The 14900-nt window shown below is 39.6% G+C and overlaps 1 protein-coding gene across 7 annotated transcripts in view; it reads left to right on the top strand.

The window, feature by feature from the left end:
- Positions 1-14900, top strand: part of LOC129718434 (integrator complex subunit 7-like) — a 1119499-nt gene that overhangs the window by 169275 nt on the left and 935324 nt on the right. For 6 of the 7 annotated variants that reach the window (XR_008726891.1, XR_008726890.1, XR_008726892.1 and 3 more), the window contains exon 2: positions 7642-7779. The exons of the other annotated variant lie outside the window; for it this stretch is intronic. Coding sequence is in view for 3 of the 6 variants with exons in the window: in XM_055669221.1 (XP_055525196.1) it covers positions 7642-7779 (138 nt within the window). In the remaining 3 variants the exon portion in view is untranslated. The remainder of the gene's footprint in view (positions 1-7641; positions 7780-14900) is intronic. 7 annotated transcript variants of the gene reach the window in all.

The following is a 14900-nucleotide window of genomic DNA, read 5'->3' as shown; positions in this document are numbered from 1 at the left end:
GGGGAATGTTAAACAGCCGGTTTAAATGTCGACATAGATTTTTCTATTCCCTGTATCTAACAACTGTTTCGAAAACATTACAATTGATTGGTCGTTTTAAAATGCAACACGCATGTTTAACTGCGAGGCGCGAAGGTACATACATACGGAAATGAAATGGTAAGTTGGTACATAGGTAATAACGAGATACACGAAACTTCGAAATTTTTGCTTTAGTGACATTAACACTTCATCTGTTTTTTGAAGCAGACCTGTCGCTTCAGCACTGTGCAATTGAAACTTTGCAACATTATTGTTTTCAATTCAACATTTAACAACTAAATGTGAATCCAGAGATTTGAAGGGATTGCTATAGTGCTTATTTAATGAAATATAAACAAAAATCAATGTTTTTTGAGGAGCAAAAACTACACGTTCATTTTACCGGCTAACATAATCATTGCAGCATGAGCAAATATGATCTAAGTCAGTGTGCATTTTAGAGAAAATTGAACAGATTGATAAGATCCGAGCGATGGAAAATCAAATCATCGCATTTGTAGTGTTATTCTTGTTTTATCTTTTCGTTAAACTGAATCGAAGCCACGTTGGGAGTATAGTATTCACATGCATTTCGAGTTTGTTTTTGCAGTAGTGCTGCCACGCTATAGCTCTTTTGCACTAAATTTATTCGTTTTTGGCTTCCGTGCTACATCAAAACTACACTTTTTTCTACCGCTGTAAAATGTGTAGTAGGCAGCGAAAACGAATTTCACATTGTATGTGAATCATTCACCTGTTAACTCAACAACGATGCCTCGACAACGACGCTACAACAGCATGCCTACCATAACCAGATTACTATGATTAATCTGATGACTTTGTTTTTTTTGTTCATCTATAATTTATTTGACACGGCACAAATACAATTTAATGTTTAACGGCGCCAATTATATCTGGTAGCTTACTTTCTAAAGTATCTTAATAACTAAAAGCAAATTTTTTATCCTCGCTGCCGACTACGAGCTGAAACTAAATGTAACTTAAAGCTATAATATTTTGCATTAAAAGCACTGGTTTACTGTATGATGGTTTTTATTGCCATAGGTAAGCACACGTTCCGCTGCTGGGCCAAGATATTACGGACTGGCATATTGGGTTGTCTCCCTCGGGCCTTGAGAGTATCGTGCGGGACTGATTGCTGTTTCCGGATCCGGGGTCTTAACGTGTTCTTGTCGTTAGGCTGGATGCAGGCGGAAGGGGGTAGGACTAAACTGGGGCGTGGATGGATTTCAGGAAAACGTATATAGCTCACGGATAGGTCACGGCTCGCCAAGACATCACGAACAGGAACAGCCGACTGCCTACCTTCGGCCTGCAGGGAAGCTATTAATTTAGACCTGGCGTCACGGTGTACAGGGCATGACCAAACAACGTGCTCTATGTCGTGATAACCTTCACCACAGGCACAGATACCACTTTCCCCGAGCCCAACACGACGGAGATGCGCGTCAAATCTATAGTGATTGGACATAAGCCGGGACATCACGCAAATGAAATCCCGACGTACATCCAACCCCTTGAACCACGGGTTCGTTGACACCTTGAGGATTATGGAATGCAACCACCTTCCCAGTTCCCCTCTGGTCCAAGCATTTTGCCAACTGATGATCGTATTCTGACGTACAAATGAGAAAAATCCATTAAAGGCAATTGGTCTTTCATAAATTCCACCGTTTGTTGCGCCCACCTTAGCCAAAGAGTCCGCTTTCTCATTGCCCGGTATCGAGCAGTTAGAAGGGACCCACGCTAAGGTAATCTGATACGATTTTTCGGATAAAGCACTCAGATGTTCCCGTATTTTCCCCAGGAAATACGGAGAGTGCTTAACATCTTTCATCGATCGGAGAGCCTCAATGGAACTGAGACTGTCCGTAAAGATGAAATAATGGTCCTTGGGCATTTTTTCGATAATCCCTAGGGTGTACTGAATTGCAGCTAATTCTGCGACGTAAACAGAAGCAGGATTATCGAGTTTATGGGAGACGGTTAAATTGTTATTGAAAATACCGAAGCCAGTGGACCCATCAAGAAGTGATCCGTCAGTGTAGAACATATTGTCGCAGTTGATGTTTCGATATTTATTGGAAAAAATTTTGGGGATCTGCTGCACGCGTAAATGATCCGGGATTCCACGACTTTCTTCTATCATGGATGTATCGAAAAACACAGTAGAAACAGAAGTATTTGATAAGTCGACACGATTTGGAATATTCGAAGAAGGGTTAATATTATGGGACATGTGCTTGAAATACAATGTCATAAAACGGGTTTGAGAATTAAGTTCGATTAACCTTTCAAAATTTTCAATCACAGGACGGTTCAAGACCTCACATTTGATAAGAATGCGAGAAGACAGGCTCCAGAAGCGGTTTTTCAATGGTAGTACTCCAGCTAAGACCTCCAAACTCATCGTATGGGTCGACTGCATGCAACCCATGGCGATACGCAAACAACGATATTGTATTCGCTCCAGTTTGATCAAATGTGTGTTTGCTGCGGAGCGGAAGCAGAAACACCCGTACTCAATGACAGACAATATCGTTGTTTGGTAAAGCCTTATAAGGTCTCCTGGGTGGGCTCCCCACCATTGTCCGGTTATTGTACGAAGAAAATTCACTCTTTGTTGACATTTTTTCATCAGATACCTAACGTGACAACCCCAGGTGCCTTTAGAGTCGAACCAGACACCAAGATATTTGTGTACCAAAACCTGAGAAATCGTTTTACCCATTAATTGTGTTTGAAGCTGAGCAGGTTCATGCTTCCTAGAAAAAACTAATATCTCAGTCTTCTCCGGAGAGAATTCGATACCTAGCTGTAAAGCCCAAGCAGACAAATTGTCCAAGGTATCTTGCAATGGTCCTTGCAAATCGGCAGCTTTGGCTCCTGTAACAGAGATTACACTGTCGTCTGCAAGTTGTCTTATCGTGCATGAATTTGCCAGACATTCGTCGATGTCATTAACATAAAAGTTGTAAAGAAGGGGGCTTAAACATGAGCCCTGGGGAAGACACATGTAGCTAATGCGAAAAGTTGCCAAATCGCCGTGCGTAAAATGCATGTGCTTTTCGGACAGCAAATTGTGCAAAAAAGTGTTCAAAATTGGAGAAAATCCTTGTCGGTGAAATTTGCCCGAAAGAATGTCAATAGAAACGGAATCAAAAGCCCCCTTAATGTCCAAGAACGCAGACGCCATTTGTTCTTTGCGAGCATACGCCAGCTGAATATCTGTTGAAAGCAACGCAAGACAATCATTCGTCCCTTTGGCACGGCGGAAGCCAAATTGAGTATCTGATAGTAGACCATTTGATTCGACCCAGTGGTCTAAACGACGGAGTATCATTTTTTCCATCAATTTACGGATACAGGATAGCATTGCAATCGGCCTATAAGAGTTGTGATCAGAAGCTGGTTTCCCTGGTTTTTGGATGGCGATCACCTTCACTTGCCTCCAATCCTGCGGTACAATGTTTTGCTCCAGGAACTTATTGAACAAGTTCAACAAGCGCCTCTTGGCATTGCCGGGTAGATTCTTCAACAAGTTGAATTTGATTCTATCTAACCCAGGCGCGTTATTGTTACAGGACAGGAGGGCAACTGAAAATTCTGCCATCGTAAATGGTGAATATATCGCGTCGTGACCCGGAGACGTATCGCGAACAAAGTTTTGCGCAGGAACAGAGTCCGGACATCCTGGCAAAATCAAATATCCACCGACTTGAAGACTCCTCGCTTTCGTTGACCGTTACGCGATTCCGCATTCTTCGGGCTGTGTTCCAAAGAGTGCTCATCGATGTCGATTACAGGAAAACGTATATAAGGGACATGTATATAAGGGACCGTTTGTTGCGCCCACCTTAGCCAAAGAGTCCGCTTTCTCATTGCCCGGTATCGAGCAGTGAGAAGGGACCCACGCTAAGGTAATCTGATACGATTTTTCGGATAAAGCACTCAGATGTTCCCGTATTTTCCCCAGGAAATACGGAGAGTGCTTAACATCTTTCATCGATCGGAGAGCCTCAATGGAACTGAGACTGTCCGTAAAGATGAAATAATGGTCCGTGGGCATTTTTTCGATAATCCCTAGGGTGTACTTAATTGTAGCCAATTCTGCGACGTAAACAGAAGCAGGATTATCGAGCTTGTAGGAGGCGGTAAAATTATTGTTGAAGATACCGAAGCCAGTGGACCTATATTGGATTGTAATTGGAGGATGTTCTCCAGAAACCGGAAGACGCGAATTTGGATTTCAAAATGAAGTATGGAGTTGATTCCTGGCTTCTGAGCATCATCTCGGGTACTGAAAAACTTGCATTGGGTAATGTTTGTCCTTTTTAGGTTTCCAGAAACCGGAAGCTACTGTCTAGTAATTTAAAATGGCGTCTGAAGATGATTTCTGGCCTCCTGGTATCATACCGCTACCCCAAATCGTATTGGATGATATTTGTCACTTTAGGCTGTTGAGCGGAAACTGTCGCCATCTTTGCCATCGAATACCCAGATTAGGTAGTTCGGCAATTTTATGATTTTATGATTATCAGGCAACCAGAAGTGGTCATCTGAATTAAAAATGGGGTTTGAGGTCGGATTTCGGCCACTGGGTATAATCCAGGTTTCAAGAACTAATATTGATTGGTATATGTCCATTCATTGGAACCCCTCAGAAACGATCAGCAATATCAACTGCGTTAAAGAATTTTATTTAAACTGATTAGATCATTCAAATTAAAAACAATATCGCATCATATATTTGAAAGAATTTAATGTTATTTTCATGTTCTGTGTTAATATATGTTCATATGTGTGTGAATGTTATATTTTAAATGTTCGGTATAGTTGTCCTAATGAAATTATTACGGTGTATTTTTCAAGTATTGGTGCAAATCTATTTTAACAAATAAAAAAATAAGTTCGAATGAGAAAGGCTGGGTCTTACCGCTAGGTGGATTAATTTAGGTTTTTCAAAAATTTCAAGTTGTTAACTTCGGTTAGAATGAATTAATTAGTTCACAAGGGAAACTCCAGTTCTCTAACTGTTTTCACCTCGTGATTTTTGTTTCATAAGAATTACTTGGGTATGGGCTATGCCAAGTAATTTTGATCTCATCAACGCACAGTAGGGCGACTCCATACAAAGGCTGGTCAAGCAAAAAAAGTTGATAAATGCGACAAAAACTTAGTATTTGCATAATTTTGGGGCGCTGAACACGAATTTGGCATCCATTTTTTGTTTGGGGCCGTCCATAGAACACGAAATCCAACTTTTAATATTTTTTTGCACTTTTTTCCTTTTTTATAGAAATATATGATTTGGCCACAAGTAGTGCCACCGGGCGTCCTCCCAATTGAAGAAAAAAATAAGTAATTCATGGACGACCCCTCGAACTAAACTAACTTTTGCCTAAATATATATATATTTTTTTTAAATAAACTAAAACAACATAAGTAATACGAACTAATTACAAATTGAAAAAATCATCATCATCATCATCATCTTCCGCTAAATCTTGTGTTGAATTGTTTCCAGAAAATTTGAAGTTTATTATACTTATCAGCAGGAAAAATGTCTTTCGCTGCAATTTTCATTTCTTCTAGTGATTTTCGATGATTAATTATTTCATATATATGTTATCTTCCTAATCCGGTTCCTATGGTTGAAAGAGGACATTTAAATACATGTATAACACCATGAATTGACAACTTACTAGACATTGAATTAGGTGGTTCCGCTAAAGTTGAAGGCTCCATGAGAAATTCAACGAATTTATGAATTTGCAAACCAAGACACTGGAATGACACAACGTTCTAAATGAATACGAAAAGATGCGGAGGGCGACGACAGTTTTTTTTTTCTCATAAAGCAAAATGTGTGCTTTATATTTATATATGCTTTTTATATGCAAACGAGTGCGAAGCAAAAGCAATCTTCAAACGGGCTATTGTTAGCCGGAGTTTGATGGTATGAATTTTCTGCTAGTATTTGACACTTCAATCAGTTTAGCGCATTTCATGATCATAAATTGAAAAAGGCTGAATGTTTTTGATATTGTTTTAAATTTGCAGAAAGTGATAAAGTTTGACATAATTAAAATTTCATAATTTCATTTCATTTTTTTTTTTGACGTCAAAAAAATCCAAGCTATCATTGAAGCTACATAGCGTTTCAAAGTAATGTACTTTTTATCAAAAAAAAAGTCAAAAACGTCAGTTCGCCAAGTTTTGTAAAGTCATAAAAAATTCATATTTCATGATATTGCGCCCAAATTTTGGATTTGGACCCTTGAATGCTATATCAATAAAGGAAAAATATTATGAAACAGCTAACGAAAAAAAATTTTTTTGGCTGATGGCCAGCAATTCTCCACTGTGCAACGGTTTGATCGTTGGTGAGACCTTTTAAGACAACCTTGAACGGCTTGGCGTTCTTGGTATCGTAGGTAAAAAAATTGTACATCTTGGCAGTTATATACTGAACAAGACGATCACGACCCTTTATAGAGTCGGCTAATAAGCGGCAATCGCCTCTACGGCCATTTTGATAGGTAACTTTAACGTCATAAGCAAACGTTGAAAGTTCCCCTTTGGAAATTTAAATTCAGAAGATATAGTTACCACAATAGGTGGAACTTTCTTCTTTTTAAAATAATTTACAGTTATGCTTGGAGCAGTTATGCTTGGAGCAGCAGAAAAAAGTTAAAAACAAATGTTAAATTCCAGAGTTGGTAGTCTTGATAAAGACTGATGTGAGATATCTTTCAGGTAGTCTTTAGAAGACGCACTGACAAAACACAAACTTTGAAGCTATAGGCAATCAAAGACCAGTTCACACAACCGAAAACACGTCTGACACTTCAAGACGCACTGTGTATGATGAATTCTTATAATCCACACTGCGAAGCCATTGTTTTTATGATGTCCCGGTATAAACTGAAACAGTATTTCAAGTCCTTGAGGCTGAGGACACAAAATAACCCTTTAGTGCCCAAGTTAATCTTCAGACGGACTTCGCAAAAATCACTATGAAACTTTATAAATATTATTGATTGAAGCTTTTCAGAGGTTTAACTTAAGACCGTTAAAGGCGGCACTGGGCTTATTTGTTTTATGTTTATTAATGTAACCAGTACATATGTTTGATGAAATAGATAACTTTCAGGTAGTCTTTAAAAGACGCACTGACAAAACACAAACTTTGAAGCTATAGGCAGTCAAAGACCAGTTCACAACCAACCGAAAACACGTCTGACAGTTCAAGACGCACTGTGTATGATGAATTCTTATAATCGACACTGCGAAGCCATTGACTTTATGATGTCCCGGTATAAACCGAAACAGTATATCAAGTCCTTGAGGCTGAGGACACAAAATAACCTTTTAGTGCCCAAGTTAATCTTCTGACGGACTTCGCAAAAATCACTATGAACCTTTATAAACATTATTGATTGAAGCTTTTCAGAGGTTTAACTGAAGACCGTTGAAGGCGGCACTGGGCTAATTTGTTTTATGTTTATTAATGTAACCAGTACATATTTACATATATGTATACATTTGATGAAATAAATAAATAAATCAATAAATATATATTTTTGTTTGCTTCAGGACACTTGGCTCGGTCGCATGCGTAATTCCGGAGAAACAACAAGTTCATCATTCAATTCGGAATGCTTTAGATAGTCATGATATCGTTGAAATCGAAGCTGCCATCTATGCTAGCGTGCAATTCGCTGCGCAGTCAAAGTGAGTATATGTAATATTTTTATTACTCGGTCTTATGTTATACTAGACAAAAAGAATCAAGTCAGTCTTATGTTATACTATTCAAAAAGAATCAAGGAATCAAGGTCCGGGAACCTGGAAGGTCATAAAATTTTACCGAGAAAATCACTCTAATTCTCCCGACACCATACCTGGACGATATTCGCCATGTGGACCGATGCATCGTCCTATTACAGCACGTAATGAACCATCCCACTTCTTTCTTTTTTTCAAAATAGGGTAGGGACGGCTTAAGCAGTAGCGCCTATTTTAATCAGTCAAAGAAAACAGGCCTCAAACTCCTGAATTTGGATGTCTAGCTGTCTTACGAATATAAGAAATACCGTTATGAATTGCAATTTATGCTATCGACTGAGGGATTTTATCACCCCCTGAAATACCGTTAATCACAAAGCAATCTGTGAATAATTACCAATTGGAACAAATCGACCTATGTTGCAGCCATTCAGGAGCCACTTCGGGTGCTGAAATAAAACGCCTGCAAGACATATGAAAACTGCTAAATATAGGTTCGGGGTGATTGGAATAATGTCCCTCGATTGGTAACTTCAATTGATTATTGTTAAAGTTTGCAAACTTAGTTTTACAATCTGAAAACATGTTCTGAAAGAGAAAAAAATAGAGAACAGATTGATATACTACTGTTTGAATTTCGCCCAACACATTTCGAGTATTCCGTCTCAATACACAGGCGGTTCCCAAAGCTGCTTAGAATATGTTCCCTACTCTATATGCCATAAAAAGTATCGGCTCCATTATCGTCAGGTTTTACCTTTTATCGTCCGGTGGGTTTGTGAAGTCATTAAGAACTAATCTTTTGCCAAAAGATGCTCTGCGTTATGAAGATCCATCATGCAAGAAATGTCTGCTCTCCATTCGCTTCTCTGCTAGCGTTGCGAAAGAAAGCATTCGAAAAAAAGTCCGTATTTTTTTCTCGCTCGAACAAACAATACTGCTTTCGATATCGGTGCTGATAGACAATAGACCACCAGCAGCCTGAGCAAATCCCCGCGACGCCGGGCGCTGACTACCCCTTGGGGCACAGAAGACTTTATGCACTGTGTCCAGACTGTACGCGTGCCACTGTTATTTTCGGTACCGACATTGGCATAATATTTTTTTCTAAATTTTTTATCACCAATATTTAGTGGTTAATTTGTGAGTTCGAAATCCAATTTGTGGTTAAGTGGTTTCCGAGAAATTTTTGAAAAACTGAGTCAAGCCTTCTTGAAACATGATTTTGCTTCAAATGTATCGGACAACGATGATTAATACATCAATCGAAAGCTCTTAAATTGTGGTTCACGAAAATGTAATTTTAAGGTCATAATTACTAGTGTTTGTACGTATATTTGTGTTTTATTGTTCACGTAGTTCTACGTTTTGTTTATTTGTTGTTGACGCTGCTGGCCGCTAGTGGCGTTGGCTGTTTGCGATGTATGTCACTGCTATACTCAGAGCCGGATTTAAGGGGAGGGCCGGGACTTTATGGGGCCCCCACAAATCGAGAAAAAGTGTTTTTCTCTATCAAAAATGAGATTCAAATTTCGATTTTCAGCAAGAAAATTTGAACAGACCATTTCAAACTGAAACTTTCCTTCAGTGTTATTTTTTAACGAGCGCCAATATCACAACTACCTCCATAAGAGTTCACCTCGGATTCTCTTTGAATGACACATACTAACACACCATTTGAATCGAACCAGCGCGCATGAAAGGTAAAGCAGAGAAAGAAAATAACCCACAAGTTTTTTTTAATGCATTGCTGTTGCTCACTTGTCCGAATCAGGGATACCAGATGTGCTTTGCAAAATGCAGATTTTCAGAGTCCGTGTGCAGACTTTACAGAACTGCTAAAGTAGGGCCGGATTTAAGGGGGGTCCCACATTTTGAGGCCACCACAAATCAAGAAAAAATATACTTGTCTTAATTAATAATGGATTTTGAAAGTCTGACCCCCAATAATCAAACTTGCTTTCTATACGTAGTTTCAGGGTCTACTGAATATTTCCTTTGAATTACATTTGATGAATTTGAATTGTAATAGCAAACTTGCGAAATGCATGCTAAACTAAAATTGCATTGCGTATTTATTTGAGTCTAATGGTTTCGAACGCAACTGGGGGAGCCGTCTTTTTGCAAAGATAAAACTAATTAAAAATAGGTTGCGTATGAAAAAATCAAGGCTGTCAAATTTGGCGTTGTGAATTTGCGAATTGAGTGTTGGTTATATAATTGATAATTTTTCAGCGAAGACACATAAAATGATGTTCTGGAAATTTCTGACAAACTTTTGTTAAGTTTTTTAAGATGAATAAAGTTTATTCTGGGGCTCCCACAATCGTAAATTCGGCTCTGCTACTGGTTCTGAAAAAACATTTCGTCGAATTTGGATTGCTTTCCTTTGAAAGTACATTTTCGTTACCGGTATCCTTTTTACCAACAAATTTACCCACATTCATTTTGCGCCTGGTTGGCTACCTGAAATAACAAGTGTGCTGTCTTAGTTCCCCGAATCTCGATATTTACCATATTCCCCACACGCACGCCCAGTATAGCAGTGACAAACATCGCAAACAGCCAACGCCACTAGCGGCCAGCAGCGTTAACAATAAATAAACAAAACGTAGAACTACGTGAACAATAAAACACAAATATACGTACGAACACTAGTAATTATGACCTTAAAATTACATTTTTGTGAACCACAAATTAAGGGCTTTCCTAATGCCTTTTTATTGGACAGCGAGAGTCAACTGACTCTCGCACAAGTTAAGTATCCACCGCCTTTTTATATCTCTGACAACGAATGCCAACATTCCGAATCGTGTTCTAGTTCATTCAACATTGCACCCGCACCACCAGTCCCGCCACTTACATGTTCCAGGACGCCAAGCTGTCGCAACCCGGATTCATTGGTTCAACTTTACTACCAAAATTCCTGCGGCATGAATTCTATCATCGACGACTATGTGCTCGCATTTTCAGAAGGATGTTACGACTTCATAACACTAACAGAAACTTGGCTGGACGATCGTACCTTGTTTTCTTATTTGTTTGGGGACGAGTACGAGGGTTTCCGCTGCGACAGGAGCTCACTCAACAGCGTGAAAAAGATCGGTGGAGGAGTACTTATCGCTGTTCGCCGCCGCCTGAAAGCTTATTAGTGATCCCTCATGGAATACACTCGAACAGATTTGGGTGTCTGTCCAGATGGCCGATAGAAAATTATTCATCTGCGTTGTTTATTATCCACCGGACCGCACCCGCGATAAGCAACTGATCGATGCTCATCTGCAGTCAGTTTATTCGATAACCGCTAAGGCTAAACCGTGCGACGAAATCATAATAGTTGGAGATTTCAACCTGCCCAGTCTGTTCTGGCGCCCCTCTCGCGACGGCTATTACTACCCCGACCCGTCTCAGTCCACTTTTCATGATTGTGCACTGAATCTTCTTGACGGTTTCGACGCCGCGGGCTTTCAGCAAATCAATAGTAATCCCAACGAAAACGGACGTTGCCTCGACCTTTGCTTCGTCAGTACATGCGACACGGCCCCTGTGATGGCATACGTCCCCGACCCTCTTGTTAAAATTGTACCTCACCACCCGGCTCTTGTCCTGTCTCTCGACAAACGATCTAGAACCGATTACCCGACTACATCTAACTCGATCCGATTCAATTTTCGCCGCGCTAACTATGACGGTTTATTGAGCGCACTACTGAACGTAAATGTGATTGATATTTTGAATCCTACCGACATCGATTTGGCCGTCAGCGATTTTTCTTCTGTCTGCTACGGACTGATGGAACGTTTCGTTCCCAAAGTACGTAACCGGAGAAATGTTCCCTGGCAAACACCTGCGCTACGTCGTCTGAAAACTAAGAAAAACGCCGCATTGAGAAAATTTTCAGCAAGTGGTACGCTTTGTTTACGCGAGCACTATCGTCAGATAAATTACGAATATAAAAGATTACGGCGACGTTGCTACTCTAACTATAGACGGCACATGGAGAGTAAACTGAAGACGGATCCTAAAAAGTTCTGGAATTTCGTTAACTTGCAGCGGAAGCAATCAGGGTTGCCTTCCGTACCAATTTTATAATATCTGCCCTGTGTGCTACATCGAAACTTTTCGAGTTAATCGTACTGCAACCTATCTACTCGCAATGCCAGAATATTATTGCCGACGAACAACATGGGTTTCTTCCGAAACGCTCCTGTACAACGAATTTACTCTGCCTAACAAGTTTCGTAATCGACAGCTTTATTGAACGATCTCAAACGGACACAATCTATACGGACCTTTCTGCCGCTTTCGACAAAATAAACCATCGCATTGCTATCGCTAAACTCGACGGTTATGGCTTCAGCGGCATTTTGCTGTGCTGGCTTGAGTCATATCTAGTAGGGCGTACTCTGAGTGTAAAAATTGACAGTGAAATTTCTGAATCATTTTCCGCTACTTCCGGGATTGCACAAGGTAGTCATCTTGGCCCATTAGTGTTTTTGCTGTACTTCAACGACGTGCACTACTCCGTTAAATGTCCTCGTCTTGCATTTGCTGATGATATGAAATTATTCAATAAAATCAAAAATGCTGCCGACGCCGCTTTTCTTCAGCAACAACTTAATATATTCGCCCATTGGTGCGAGCTGAATCGCATGGTACTAAACCCAACTAAGTGCTCTATGATAACTTTCTCCAGGAAACACCGAGCAATACATGTCGACTATACTCTAAACGGCTCCCCTATTAAGAGGGTCGAATTCATTAAAGATCTCGGCGTACTTCTGGACGAAAAACTCATCTTCAAACAGCACATATCGTACATCGTAGCGAAAGCCTCCAGACAACTGGGCCTCATTTTCCGAATGACACGTGATTTCAAAAGTATTCATTGCTTAGTTACACTCTACTGTTCGCTTGAGCGGTCTTCACTGGAGTACTGTTCTACAGTTTGGATCCCTCACTACAACAATGCCATCCATCGAATCGAAGCCATTCAACGGCGGTTTGTACGATACGCTCTTCGAATGCTTCCCTGGCAGCAGCCCATGCGTGACACCAGATACGAGGACCGGTGCCAGCTCCTCCAGATCGATCCTCTTCAATTACGCCGAGAAACAGCTCGTGCTATGCTAATTTCTGATATCCTGACATCACGGATCTACTGCCCTATCATCCTCCGTCAAATCAACCTGAACGCTCCTACTAGAACCCTACGAAGGACTCCAGCCTTGCACCCTTTCGTTTACCCTTTCGTCGAACCAACTACAGCTCAAATAGTGCCATCTTGGGTATCCAGCGTGCTTTCAACAGAGTGTCACTAGTTTTTGATTTTCATTTATCTTATAGAGTCTTACGATCGAAATTTTTGTCATTGTTCCGAAGACTGTTTTATTAGAAGCCATTAGGACAAGTTATTTCATATCTGTTGGTCAAAATGTGAAAATCACAAAACTTCATTATCTTAGAAACTACAAAACCGATTTGAACAAAATTGGTATCAAAAGAACGGGCTTGTTTTTTAAACCATTTGTGAAATAATTTTATAATGATGTTGGACATGTAGTTCAAAAGTTATGCAAAGAAACGTGTTTCAAACACTGTTTAAACTCACTTACTTTTCTCAGCGATGGCTGGACCGATTTTCTTAAAATTAGTGTCATATGGAAGGTCTTGTTGCCCCATAGGACCCTATTGAATTTTATTGTTATTGGACTTTAACTTTGTCCGTTATGTATGATAATGTGAAATCAGGCTATGACAAGAAACATGTTTCAAAGACTGTTTGAACTCACCCACTTTTCTCAGAGATGGATTGACCGATTTTCACAAAACAAGTTGCAATAGAAAGGTCTAGTTGCCTGATAAAACCCTATTGAATTTTATTATAATGGGACTGTAACTTTGTTATGTATCAAAATGTAAAAGTTATGAAACTCCATTATCTCAGAAACTACACAACCGATTTGAACAAAATAGGTATCAAATGAACGGGCTGTCTTTAAAACCCCTAAATAACGAATTTCATGATGATTGAACATGTAGTTCGAAAGTTATGAAAAGAAACGTGTTCAGAAAACTTTATAAAATTCACTCGTTTTGCCAAAGATGGCATCACTGATTTCAACAATCTTAGTTTTAAATTAAAGGTTTAGTTGCTTTATTGGTATCCATTTAATTTGATAATAACACAGGTTGACAAAATCGAAAAAATGCTGCTCTAAAGCTCATAATAGTTGCCCTAGAAAGAAAAGAATTCACAGGAAAAGCTATAATTTTTCATTTTTTCTTAGCTTGACCTTCGGGGCAACACCAGTGTAATCGGACTTTTATTTTATCTATTATGTGTTAAATTGCAAAAATATTGAAAATCTCTTCTTTCAAAGATTACACGACTTATTTAAATAAAACAGGAGTCGCAAATTCGGATTTCAAAATGAAGTATAAAGTTGATTCCTGGTCTCTGAGCATCATCCCGGGTACTGAAAGACTCACATTGCGTAATGTTTGTCTCTTTTAGACTGGTAGAATCCGGAAGCTACTGTCTAGAAATTTAAAATCGCGTCTAAAGATGATTTCTGGCCTCAGGGTATCATACCGCTTCCCCAAATCGTATTGGATGATATTTGTCACTTTAGGTTGTTGATCGGAAACTGTCGCCATCTTTGCCATAGAAATACCCAGATTAGGCAGTTCGGCAATTTTACGATGGATTTTATGATTTTATGATTATCAGACAACCAGAAGTGGTCATCTGGATTGAAAATTGGGTTTTAGGTCGGATTCTGGCCACTGGGTATAATCCAGGTTTCAAGAACCCATATTGATTGGTAGTTGGCCATTCATTGGATGCCTCTCAAAAACGATTGAAACGAGTTTGAGAGCGTTTCATGACGAACATCCGTCTAAAAAAATAGTAGTGGAAAGTAGGTCGCCTGTGGTCAGGCAACCCACGATACAGTGCTCGAATTAGCATACTAAAAGTATGAGTAGGGAGTTATGGGCGAAACTATTATCGATGAGGTCATTTAGGGGGAGTGAGTGATTGAAGAAAATTGATGATAGGAAGA

This window comes from Wyeomyia smithii, chromosome 1 (assembly GCF_029784165.1).
Source record: "Wyeomyia smithii strain HCP4-BCI-WySm-NY-G18 chromosome 1, ASM2978416v1, whole genome shotgun sequence".
NCBI lineage: Eukaryota > Metazoa > Arthropoda > Insecta > Diptera > Culicidae > Wyeomyia > Wyeomyia smithii.
Note: the sequence above shows the minus strand (reverse complement) of the source record. Positions and strands in the feature narration are given on the sequence as shown.